General features: G+C 40.0%; 2 protein-coding genes across 2 annotated transcripts; one reads left to right on the top strand and one right to left on the bottom strand.

The window, feature by feature from the left end:
* Positions 1 to 4,791: 4,791 nt before the first annotated feature.
* On the top strand, positions 4,792 to 6,023 carry neurog3 (neurogenin 3). Its single transcript, XM_082557755.1, has 2 exons — positions 4,792 to 4,995; positions 5,294 to 6,023. The coding sequence occupies exon 2, from the start codon at positions 5,295 to 5,297 to the stop codon at positions 5,931 to 5,933; it is 639 nt and encodes a 212-aa protein (XP_082413881.1). The 5' UTR covers positions 4,792 to 4,995; position 5,294; the 3' UTR covers positions 5,934 to 6,023.
* Positions 6,024 to 6,293: 270 nt separating this feature from the next.
* On the bottom strand, positions 6,294 to 12,178 carry pdlim1 (PDZ and LIM domain 1 (elfin)). The gene is made up of 7 exons (XM_082557752.1): positions 11,901 to 12,178; positions 10,728 to 10,879; positions 10,136 to 10,220; positions 8,937 to 9,121; positions 8,047 to 8,189; positions 7,787 to 7,904; positions 6,294 to 6,952 (listed from the first exon to the last, which is right to left on the bottom strand). The coding sequence occupies exons 1-7, from the start codon at positions 11,991 to 11,993 to the stop codon at positions 6,766 to 6,768; spliced, it is 963 nt and encodes a 320-aa protein (XP_082413878.1). The 5' UTR covers positions 11,994 to 12,178; the 3' UTR covers positions 6,294 to 6,765.
* Positions 12,179 to 12,564: the final 386 nt, after the last annotated feature.

Raw genomic sequence — 12,564 nt, 5'->3', positions numbered from 1 at the left:
ACGTCGCACGTTTTCACACCCACAACTGGATGTGAAATGCTGCGTTCAGAGACGCCACGTAAAAGACAATTTGCCGTCATGTGAGTCCAGTAATGCCATGGAAACCATCGTATTTATTGAAATATTTACGCCTCGAGTCAGTGACCTTTACCCCAGAAATGTTTGACAAGCAGACAACAAAGTACCTTTTCGTAATAAATCTTAATTTATCCACATTTATTCAGATGTATGACTGTGCATTGCTCAGATCATTTCGGCATTTCAGTTTTGTTCAGCGGAGAACAATCAATTTTTTGGCAACCTAAAAAAAAAAGGTATCTAAAAACATATATTACTAAGGGTCACATTCTCTGATTCTCAGATAATTATAAAGACAGATAATGGCTCTCATTCCTTGATAGACACGTTCTTGTTTACAACTGGATCATAATCGTTTACTTTTATTCTACTTAAAGTATACATATTTTAACATCAGTGAACGCCTCATTTAGCATTTTGTGTAACAAGACGAAATTCTGTCTAGAAGGGAAAACAGCGCCGCAGAGCTGCCGGGTACTGTAACTGCACATCTAAATACACTATTTTTGAGTGGGATATCTTCTTTTGGAGACAATTAAAAAAGTAGTTGTACAGCTGCCGTTTTATTGATAAAATTAAATTGATCGTCTTAAAAGAACATGAATAAAAAGTTATTAAACTAGGTTGACTTGTGGAATAAGGCTAAACCAACACAATAACCCAGACACATTATGTGTTTTGCTCTTTTGTTGTTGTAGTGGTAACTGAAGTCCATGTAGTTAAATTGCCCTGGATAGTCTGTGCGTCACTTTTATCACATTTAGAGTTGAGCTCTTCATCTGTTTGTCATATAAAACCAGTAAAAACATCCTAAATATAATTCTTTTAGCCTGAAATGTATTTATTTTTTCCCCTAAAGTGACCCAAAAGATACAAAATTCAAACATTTTAAAATTTTAGCCTGTGGTACAGGTGTTATCAAATCTTGTGCAATGAGGCTGTTCTGAGGTAAACCTGAAACTTTTATGTTTTGTGTTCTAAGTGTTACACTATTAAAAAAATGTTTATATTAATCATTATAGACGATAGTGATGATATTTTTTTAATGATACAGAACTGAGCAGAGTGTTTAATGGATGTAATGGTTATAAATGTTTATATGATAATTCCCAATTGTTCCAGAATGATGTTTTCGCCATTTTCACTTTCAATAAAACATATTTGAGTTATTATGACTGTTCTTTTTTCATTTCTTAAGTAAAAGAAGATATGATATTACTGGTAATAGATGTTTTTCCTCTAAAAATGAGTGCTGTAATACCAGTAAAATAGATTCCCCCTGCTTTCTGAAACACTCATTAAGGAACAATCATATATTTATTGCTGTTCGATGGGAATTTTTATATTCTAAATAGATCTATTGTTCAAAATTGAATATAGGCACTTGTTATGAACAAAGTCTTGGCCAGGGTCAATTTTTACATGCATCTTACTATGTGTATATATCATATATACTATGATGTATACGAATAACCCAAATTAAACCTGAAATATGACAGGTTTGAAAACTTCTCCAGAATTGTGCTTTTAGGCTAATTACAATTGTTTGGGATTTTGATATGGAAGCTTTCACCCTTTAGATTGTGTACTTTCATCAAACAACTCAGCTGAACTGACTTTTTTTTCTTTCTTTTTTTGTTAACTGTTCATTGTGATTCACTAGAGTTGCGAACGAAATTGGGCGATTAGTACATATGTTTGTTGAATTACAAGTTTATTAAATAATTTCTTTATTGTCTTACTTAATATACAACGCTGCAAATAAAATCATATTTTTGATTTATTCAGGTACGTTCCTGCCAGCAGACAGACAGGTAAGCGCAAATCCACCATATTTCTTTACGTGTTCTGTAGAAGACTAAAATAGTCTTCATAAATTAAAAACGCCAACAGAAATAACTTTTTATAAATAGGTTATCTTTACTGTCTAAATCAAACATTTATAACTGATTAAAACCTTAATGTCACATGTCCCTTGAAGCTACCATCCCTTCGCTGAAAATTCAACATTTGCTCTTTTTTATCTACAAAGAGCCGCTAATGAACACGAGGTTTCGCAAATAAGCTATCAGAAACAAAGAAAAAAACATTATGTAGTAGTTTAGAGGGTGAAAGGGGGCGACTTGCAGCCACCGTCCTATTTGTGTTTAAAATCTCCAATCTTTACAAAAAGACAAACTGTCTCCAAAGGACACCTATTCCGCTATAATTGGTGTACACTGTCTTCAAAAGCTGGGGTGAGAGGTACAATGCCTTGCCTGTGAAAGGAAACTCCAAAGCACATTAAAAGTGAATTACTTCTTGTGTAAAGTGTGTTCGGGGTCACGCTGGTCACGACGCGCGCACTTCTCCAAAAGCGCACACGTCTCCAAAGGCGCACTCCATACTTTCTAAAAGGCAGTCATATTGTTGAGGGGTCTCACAAGAGGTGTACATATGGCATCCGGGTTGCAATTAAATGTTTTTAAGATGTTTTTCCTTTCTTGAAGAAGTTTCCTTTTCCTTTTTTTCTCTCCCGGCAGCTCTTTGCTAGAAAGAACAAGAGGAGGGGGGCACATTGAATGGCTTCGCTGCTAGTTTGGGATGACAACAATCTGGTCAGCGAGTTGTTGGACTTTGATTGTCCCCCTCAAAACGTCCTTCAGACAAAAAGCCGAAGACGAAAATAAAGCCCCACCTGGTACCTCTGTTTGCTAAAATAATAATAAATAGATTTCGTTTAATAAATAAGCAAAGGAGACTGTAAAGTGAAGTAGCAGAGGAAGTATTAATCAGGAGCATCAGGCAGGTATCACCTGCTCGGTAGCTTGCTTAGTTTATTGTTAAATATTGTTAAATCACTTTTCGTACCAAGTCTGCTCCGATATCTACCATTACCACAGCAACTGGCCGCTTATGTTTGCCTATACTTTGCATAACAAGCAGGACACTACAGCACACTGATAAAAAATCAAGGAGAGAGACTGACAACTTCAACCCACACCTGTCCACGATATCCTAATATGGATTTGGCATCAATGAATATTTGTAAAGTGGTAATATTCAGTTTACTTTAGACTTTTCGGGCCTTTTATAACAGCAAGGCACCATCTCCTATCGCCCTAGTATATTTGTCCAGTTTATTGAAAGCATATGGTTATCAGATTGTTCCCAAAACACATATTTAGACAGAAAGTTAAGGAGAGCTTTTTGTGATCCTTTGTTGGCAATTGTAAATCATGCTTGAGCCCCGCCACGCTTCCCTTTCCTCCCTTACCCAGGCTAGAACGTATCTGCACACTGTTGACTCTTTTTTCTAATCTTTAATGTGTTAAAATAAAGTTTTATTAGAAAATAGCAACGCGTCACTGAATTGTGGCGATCTTGGACAAGTTTTTGGAGATGTCATAGCGCACAGACACAGGCTCACATTATAGAAGAAAACGAGCTTTTATTGTTGCGAAACACAAAAAGACCCTTTGTATCATCGATTTACACAGCGGATTTCACCTTCCCACCTCTCCTTTTTTAGTTTGCTCCATGCGTAATTGTCTTATCCAAATACCGGAGCTTTGCGCTCTAACGCAAGAAGCAAATGTTTATCCAAATATATGCCATTTAAAAACAACACTTGTTTAATATAGGTAAGGTTTTCTGAGCTAACAAAGAGGTAAAATAATCTTTAAAAAAGACTCATCGAAGCAATAAGTAAGGACCAACTTGTAGGAGCTTAAAGTTCTTTTAACGTCCGCCTTACCAGTGTGATGTGCGCAGAATCGCAAAGAGTCTCTCAATCTTTAACAATAAACAATATTAAAATAATAACTGCAGAGAACTTTTGCATTTTCTTCTTCATCTCGGTTTTTAGCGTACTCTGGTGCACATGGAGCTGATTTTAGAAGCCAGTCTGGCAATAATGTGCTCTGCAGGGCATGTGCCGATGTTTTGAGTGCGTAAAATGTGGCATTACAAGTACCTCTTATGGATAGAGATCGGATAATATTTCCAAAATAAAACTTTGTGTACAGTGATATTTAATTAAACACAATACAAATATTGAATACGGTTCCACCTTTTGCGCATAAAACTAAACGTTGCTTACTTTTCAACCATTGCGAAAGTCTTTTCATAAACACATTATGATTTACTATAACAATAAAGATGAAGACAGCTAGCCTTGAAAGCTTTAATGGGAATTAAAGGTAATCTGTAATCGAGTATCACATCATATATACAAGATCCATATTGTGTCTCGTGTCAAGCTTTTTTTTTTTTTTTTGCTAGACCAGCATCTCACTAGACAGAAACAAGCGCATGACCTCACTAAACCGAGGTCAAAGCAAAGCTCACAAAATGGTTTGGTTTTCTTTTCCTACCAGGACCTCCAGCATTTGACCAGCAAAACAGGGAAATTAGTGAATAGCTGGCATAATGATAAATACAAGCAATAAACAGATATATTAAGATTCCCAGAGTGGTAGTTTAGGACCACCACAATCCTGAACGCTGCATGTTTGTTGCCCCCAGACAAACTTATGGAAATCGGCTCGTAATGTTTACCTTCTCCAAGAAAAAAAACATGACCCTAGTCCATAAAATAGGAGTATTATTAGCCTGACATACATCCGTGGCACTTTGCCATCCACATGTATTTAATTAACTATTACAATGAATACACAAAGAAATGCAAGCACACTGAAGGATGAGGGAGAGGGTGAAGGACTCGCTGCCTGGAAGCTGATTGGCCACTCGACGAGCGCTGTTGATTCAGGCGTCCACGGTGCAAAAAACAGATAAGATAAAGGCCATATAAAGTGACAAGAGATGCGCATCCATCCCTCACTGTCACCTGCACATATACACTGTCTGCTGCCTCCAGCTACAAGAGCGGACTACGTCTTTATCCCAGCTTCGCCTGTCAGGAGCAGGCCTGCAAACGTAAGTGCGACTACACTCAGAAGTTTATTTATTTATTTTTAAAATATGTCCTTTAATGTTTTTCAGATATTTCATTTCTAGTTACTGGTGCAGTTGCGTTGTTATTTTTAATCAGTTAAAACATTTAACGAACTCGGGGTGTAGATACACGTTTCAGTCTCGTAGAAAAAATGGGAAACGTGATTTCCAGGGTTTGTGGCACATCTCAGGGCATCATTTGGAGTTTCTTTTTCTCTTTATAGCCAAGCTGTCTCATTGGCATCACTTTTGATTATTTTCATCTTCTTCGTCGCCACAGGATGTATCCTAAAGTAATCTGCGTCCCCGACGCCCTGCGCGGGTTTTCTCCAACACTGCGCAACCGAGTGAACGAAGCCGGTGACACTTCAGGAGACTCACGAGGACAGCTCCCGCGAAAACCAGCGACTGTTAACCGAGACGTGTCCTCAGTGAAAAACCCCAAACACAGATGTGAGCAGTCCGGGCAGCGGGGCAGGCGAAGGATGAAGGCGAACGATAGAGAGCGCCACCGCATGCATAATCTGAACTCCGCCCTGGACGCGCTGAGGAGCATCCTGCCGGCTTTGCCAGAAGACGCGAAACTAACAAAGATCGAGACTCTGCGATTTGCCCGCAACTACATCTGGGCTCTGACCGAGACTCTCCGGATGGCAGACCAGCACGCACACACTCAGGACTATCTGGCATCAGATCTGAGCAGCCCGGCAAGCGTTTTATCTGCCGAACGGGACTCAGCATCACCTTCAGAATGTGGTTATGGGACCAATGCTGACTTTAGCCACAGAAGCTCTCTCACCGCTGTTAATGAGATGAGCTGCAGAATCTTCCCAGGAGAAGAATCCAGCGCCATCCCCGTTACCTTTTGTTTCAAGTCCCTGTGTGCTGACAATGACCTGACGAGTATGTGGCACTTTTGACTCTCTATACCGCTCCATCTCACATAAAGACATTTGGGTGCAAGCAGCAGTTCCCCATCCGCTTTAGCGAGGTTACGCTTAAGACCAGGTCCAAAGACATTAGTTACCCATGTTCAGTGTTTATTCTTAAAAAGCAACTAAAGTTTTTTTTTTTTTTTATTTTATTTTATTTTTTTTAAAAAAAAGGGGGGAAAAAAGACTTTCTGAAGCCACAACTGTCATTCAAATCATTCTTTGTGTTTGAAAGCAATTTAATGATCATGTGGCACCCCTAATATTTGCAACCCTACAATCAGTGTCACTAAAAGTAAAGAAAAAGAGCACAAGGGACAGTTAATAAACCAGGACGACATGAGAGAATTTGTTCAAGCTAAAAAATATTTATTCGGCAATTATATTCAAATGTATTTTGCTGTATAAAACAATGTTTATTTATTCAATAAAAACTGTAGAAAACATGTTTTTCCTTTAACAGGGATGGGAATATTCTGGCTTTCTTTTGCTTCCATGATTCAAAAGACGCTGAAATGTACAAACAGTATCAAAACATAGTGGCTGTCATTCAAATTATTTTAAATGATACGAAAAAAAAGAAATGCCATCTTACAGTATTCACTGGTTTTTCTTATAGGCCAAAGTTTTTGTGCAAATCAACATTTTCAAACACGTAGTTCCTTACTGTCCTGCCTACCAGTGACAGTACTGAAGTATAGTGTGAAAGGAGACCAGTTCATAGTCTTACGAGTAGCATTAGCTAAATATTGTAAGTCTCGGTTTATGTCTTGGTGTCCTATGGTGGCGTGCAGTCCGAGGCCGAGCTCAGTGAGGGGAACTACTTGGGAAAGACCGTAACCACGTCGTAGCCCTCGGGTGGAGTCACTCGCTCGCGGGCGTGCGTCTCACAGTAAATCTGGTTCTCCACAAAGAAATGTCCCTTCTGTTTTAGGTTGACGTTGCAGTCTGTGCAGGTGTAGCACTCGGGATGACGGAACTTGTCCCTCAGCTTCACAACCATCCCTCTGAAGTGTAAATAAAAACAAAAATAAGTGAGAATGGCAGTGAGGGTCGCTGTCTATAGGAAAGAGCATTTTCTGATCTAAGCTGATCAAGTTAGAAAACCTAAACACACATTTACTTTTAGATCTCAAAGGTGTTTTGGAGAAAGATGAAAATCAGGAAACGTCTGAGTCAGAAATTAGGCCTGATTTATAATGTTTTGCTTGCCATTACAGGCACGTTCCATGTTCCCACTTCCCAAAACAGCACAGACATGAAAATGTCAGAAAATGAAGTGATACTCTCGTACAGTATCTCAAAAAGGAAAGGACTGAAATGACCCTGTGGGAGAAAAGATTCAGTGTCGTATTCTGTACACTAGGATTTTATAATCTGGCTTTAACATCCACAACCACGTTGAAAATAATGGTAAGAAACAAAAGCAATTAATCTATTGCTAAAAAAGACGCATATTATAAGCCAGCATTGGTGAACCCGTGGGCAGACCCGTTCCTGGTAAACCCCATACTAAACCCTCGGCATGGCAGATTTAAGTAGAAGTTTCTAAACTTAGATCTTCTGATGGGACAGTGTGGACAGTGTGCTAAACATCTGTATGAAGTAAGGATTTTCAAGGATACTCTTAAAGAAAGGAAAATAAAACATTTATGGACTTTTCTAAAAATATAAAAAGCAAAATTAAAATATCTTCCAGCAGCAGGAATTAGGAAACAAGTGTGTTGTTGTTACTTCATTTGCCCACAAGGTGGAGACAGTATTTCTCCCAAGTGCTGCTAGATTCAGATGAACACAATCTAGAGGCCTACAGAGTTCAAGCTTGACCATAAAATACTTACACAATCCCAGATCCACATTTGTCACACATGGGTAACTTCTCTGTGTTCCCCACTGATGCTCCAACCTTTGTTGTGGGCGCTTTCACACTCCTGAAGCCTGATGGTTTATCCAAGTCGCCTACAAACACCAAGAATAGACTGAAAATCTTGATTGGAACTAAAAGACAACAGTCTACCAAAAAGCTAAAATTGTTTAAAAATACAATATAAAAATCCTACATTGCCCCTTAAAGTATATGGAAAAAGCATGGTATCAGTACCTGTCTCAAGAATCTCCTGAAGCACCTTGAATGAAGCAGACTGTCGAGGAGGCTCGTCAGACTCCTGATTCTCCTGCAGCATCTTGTAGACTTCGGAATCTGCGACTATGGGCGGTCGCTTACCTGATGGCTCTGATGGAGCACTAGAAAGAAATTGGGCACGTTTCAGCAAGGAAAAAAAAAAAAAAAATCATATTCAGCAACAGCATTTTGATACATAATCAGACTGGCAGTAAAAGCCCAGGAGATCAGTGCTGATTCAGCACGAAAAAAAAAAAAAACGCCAATGAATGAACCTTCTCTTGTGTTTTACTTGTTTTAAACATAGACTTAAGTGACATCATTTTCTTAAGTCACTGGATTAGTAAATACTGGCTCCATCTGCTTGGAAGCAATATTCACACTTTAATGATTTGTTGAAGCACAGCAGCCTTTCGGGAGCTGGCCCGCTACTGTAAATCTTGCAGTTAGCAGTTAGAGCCAAACAGTGTGCACATGTACTTCTCCTCCAGAAAGGATTCAAATAAATCACAGAGTGTTTAAGAGGTTTTGTGTATGTCAGTATTGAAGTAATCCTCTAAAACAAACGCAGTTCCAGTTTCCCCAATTCAAAATGAGTATTTGGAAAACAACTTAATGAAAAGCTAAGCTTGCAGAATGATCTATAAAAGTCTTTCACAGAGTATCCAAACAACCAAGCAAATCAAAAAGGAAGATGCATACAAATTCATTTTTCAATTAAATGGAAACATTCTGAATTTGAGCCACAATTTACTGAGTCTACTGCCCACAACGATTATTTACTCTGTGACCCAAGCAGAGCCCAGCTAAACTCACTCATCCTCACATTTTCAATACTGATTGATTGCCATCACTTAAGCCCATCTTACTTGTTGGGGGGGTCATTAGCCGTAGTAATGGTCTTGACTTCATCCACAGCTGAGTTGAAGTCCTTGATATTCTCTGAAGAGTACAGCCCAGATGGATTATTGTACTGGTTAGTCACCACTTTGGAGCCGAAACCAGTGAAAGGCAGGGCGCTCCTGTTGTGGGTCGAGCCTATGTGTTTCACCTCCTGCAAAAACCAAGCTGCAAAAGTTAGGAGAGTGCAATATTTATGAAATCCAAGCGTAATTGAAACAAGCAATACTCTCAGTGCACACCTGATGAGCTATAAAAGTTTTTTTTCTTAATTGCGCATGTACAAACATGCAGCGTTTGCTAAGTGGGTTAGAAATATTGCTTAAGGTTTGAAAGTGACTGGCCTATTGTGTTTTAAGCTTCACTTTCAATAACATTTTTCTTGAAAACAGACTTGGAAACTTTGAGCGGTTCTGTCTTTTTAAAGCAGCTTCCAGTCTGATACAAAGTCACACATAATTTAGCAGGATAATGACTGTGGACTCTGCCTTAATTATACCTACGTGGCTAACTTTAACGACAGATGCGTCATGACACTGGCATGCCATCACAGTGGGCATACAAATACCACCAAATCTAGCTCATGCTTTACAGTGGGAACACGGAAATGCCTCCAAATATAGCTCATGCTTCAAGCTTCTAAAAGTGCAAAATCTCCCCGAGTCTCTGCGAGCAAGATGACTTGCGCAAAGGAGCTGACAATACTTACATAAAACAAAAGAGTGAAGCAACAGATTCTAGAGAAGTGCTTGAAATATGTGTTAATATGTGTGTGGGAGAAACAAAAAAAACAAAACTCTAGTTTTGTGACTTGTGAAACACACACACACACACACACACACAGGGCCTGAGACACCGTTTCCTACATGAATTCATACTTTGGCCTCAACTTTCCACTCAGCGGGCAGGAACTGAGGCTTGCGTCAGGGCTTGGCTGATAAACTACTGTCTCCTAGGAAACCTCCTGTTGGTAAGTAAACAATGACTTCATCATGAACAGTAGTAGGATATAAATTTAAAAAAAAAAAAAATCCCCATGCCTGCAAAGGCTTGGGGAGGGCAGCACTCTGGCTTCCAGAAACTGAACGGCTACTCGATTTCACTCTAAATGACAAAGCTGGAGGAGTCACTTTGTTAAAGTTCATACAGCTTTGATGCTGACACACACCCGTGGTTCTGACGCAAGATTCATCTTGTAGGGATGCGTCTTCCCCTCTTCAGATGACAGCGGCGACCACAGTTTTGTTTCTGACCTGAGGAAGACAGGAAGGCAAAACAAGGCTTGAAAGATGATCTGAGGATTCAGTAACATAAAATGCCAGGATCGCCCGCGTGTTCCTGTGTATCAGCACGTGAACGCAATATTAGGGCTGTGTCTTTGAATGCAACAGAGCCCTTGCAGGCATGCTCATGTTCTTGTTTATCTTGCAGTTAAGCCCGTCCTTTCATGCATTCAATATGACATCGCTTAATGGGAGCAAACATATGTGGTTCCAACCGTCTTTCAAAGCCCTTTTGATACGACTCCTCAAAAGTCATCAGTCATGAGTAATTTACAAGACGACACAACAGAGCGATGCGGGATTGCAACATGGTAAAAACCAGTAAAACAAACAGAACTGCTGTTTAAAAATCACTGAATAAACATGATGTCACTCGCTGAACACCTGGATTGCAGCTGAGCCGTCTCACATTACTCACTCTTTTTCTCTGAGCCTATGGCTATGCAGATGAGAATTGCACATTTAGACACAGCTTACCTGTCTATGGAGAGCACCATTTCCTCTATGCAGCCCTTTATCTTGTTCTGCGCCTCCAAGTGAGTCATGTTCTCTGTTGGTTCTCCATCGATGGAAAGAATTATATCCCCGATGCATAGATTTGCTTGGGCTGCTTTACTCCCGGGGTTGACCTACAACACAGGACATAGAAATTATAAAATTAGAAGCCACTTGTGCACCATAATTACAAATATATGGAAAACGCACCTTCTAATTACAGCCTAAAGGCTTCCAAGTCAAAAGAGGAGAATGCCATTGTTTTAAACCTGACCTTCAAGAACCTTTAAGCAGCTGTCTTTGTTAACAGTAAACAGAAGCGAAGGCACTTGCAGAGTCAGGATAAAAGCTTCCTGGAGCCCAGATTCTCTATCTGAGATAAAGGCCTAAAGCAGGGAGAGGGACCAGGAATTCCTAATCACTTTTCCATGGGTGGGGTGGCCTGACCACAGTAATAACCTTCACAAGAGGGGAAAAATGCAGTGTAGGCTCAGAGGAGTGCTTTGCTAGCTATAATCCGGTTCATTACTGCCACCAGAGCAGCACCCTGTATGAAGCTTAATAAAATCTTAGCGCTAATGAACACCAGTGAGGTGTGTCAGCTGTCAGCGCATGACAAAGAGGCTCCGATGGGTCCATGGTCACTCAGTGATGTCAAAGCATGGAGTTGAAACTTTTAAAAATCACGCTTTAAATCTTAAGTAAATTCTGTAAGAGACCAAATATGAAAACCATTGTTTGGGATTAGTGCATTTCTGGTTCGGCTATTATAAAACTACTGTTTTAAAGTAGCTTTAACTCTCAGTTAAAGACTGAAAAAGATACATAAAAATCACAATTCATCAGAAATTCACCAAAAATATATTTTACCTTACATAAAAATGTATGTTTTTAAATATTAAGTGGGGTCCACGGACCACCGCGTTTGCTCCTTGAGGTAGCACTAGCAAAAATTGCCGCTAACTTAACTTTTAATTACAATAAACTGAGAAAGCTAACGCTAGTTTAGCCGTTCGTTAGCCCTCCGGTTAACACAAGCTAACCGTTAATCGTCAACCAGCCTTCAGTAAAGTCGCGGGGAAACAATGAGAGGTGAGAGTCCAGGTGCGGTTACACTGAAATGCGGGGGAGAAACTAACAGTAAAACGAACTTACCCGGGAAATAGCCAGTGGCTGCTCGAAGTCCTTTCCTCCAACCAGCCTGAACCCCCAGGGGCCGGGACCCTGCAACGCCACACGGAGAGGCATGGTGTGAAAGTTTTGAAACAGAGCCGACGGTAGTAAAGGAGCTGCCTCAGACCTCTGCTTCACTTCCTACTGCAATATGACGTGGAGTAATCAATGGTCAAAAGTTTGAGGCTGACTGCAACTCCACCGCATTAGTGGAGGGGGAGGACCCTCGGATTACAGTTGGACGAATAGATTTTGAAGTTTCCTCCCTGATAAGTGAGACCGAAGATCGTGTATGAAGAAGATGGATCACTCGCGCACACGCCACTGACGTGCAGAATTGTGGGATTAAGCCACCATACTGGGTGAGTAAGCCCCTTGGACACAGCGACTGAGTAGTGGCCATCATTTTCTTCGTCACGTGTTTATCTTATTAAGAAAATCTGAAGCAATGAAAATACTGTTGTGTGGCTTATGACACTAGTTATCAGGGTCCCTTCCCAGGGCTTCAACTCACACCTTGCCCTAGGTGACCTCGATAGGGTGGGGCAAGCTCTCACAGTTGTTTCACCCTTATTTATTTGTTTGTTTAATCTTTATTTTATTTAACCATGAAGTCGTTTAAGATTAACATAATATTTTCAAGGTA

Source organism: Aulonocara stuartgranti (assembly GCF_965226115.1).
Source record: "Aulonocara stuartgranti genome assembly, chromosome: 13".
NCBI classification, from domain to species: domain Eukaryota; kingdom Metazoa; phylum Chordata; class Actinopteri; order Cichliformes; family Cichlidae; genus Aulonocara; species Aulonocara stuartgranti.
This window is presented reverse-complemented; position numbering and strand designations above follow the sequence as displayed.

Coding starts and splice junctions, on each gene's coding strand:
- pdlim1 (XM_082557752.1), bottom strand. CDS start 11,993: ATGCCTCTCCGTGTGGCGTTGCAGGGTCCCGGCCCCTGGGGGTTCAGG. Junction 9,122..10,135: donor ATCTTGCGTCAGAACCACGG/GTGTGTGTCAGC, acceptor TGGTTTTTGCAG/GAGGTGAAACACATAGGCTC. Junction 6,953..7,786: donor AAATGTGGATCTGGGATTGT/GTAAGTATTTTA, acceptor TTTACACTTCAG/AGGGATGGTTGTGAAGCTGA.
- neurog3 (XM_082557755.1), top strand. CDS start 5,295: ATGTATCCTAAAGTAATCTGCGTCCCCGACGCCCTGCGCGGGTTTTCT.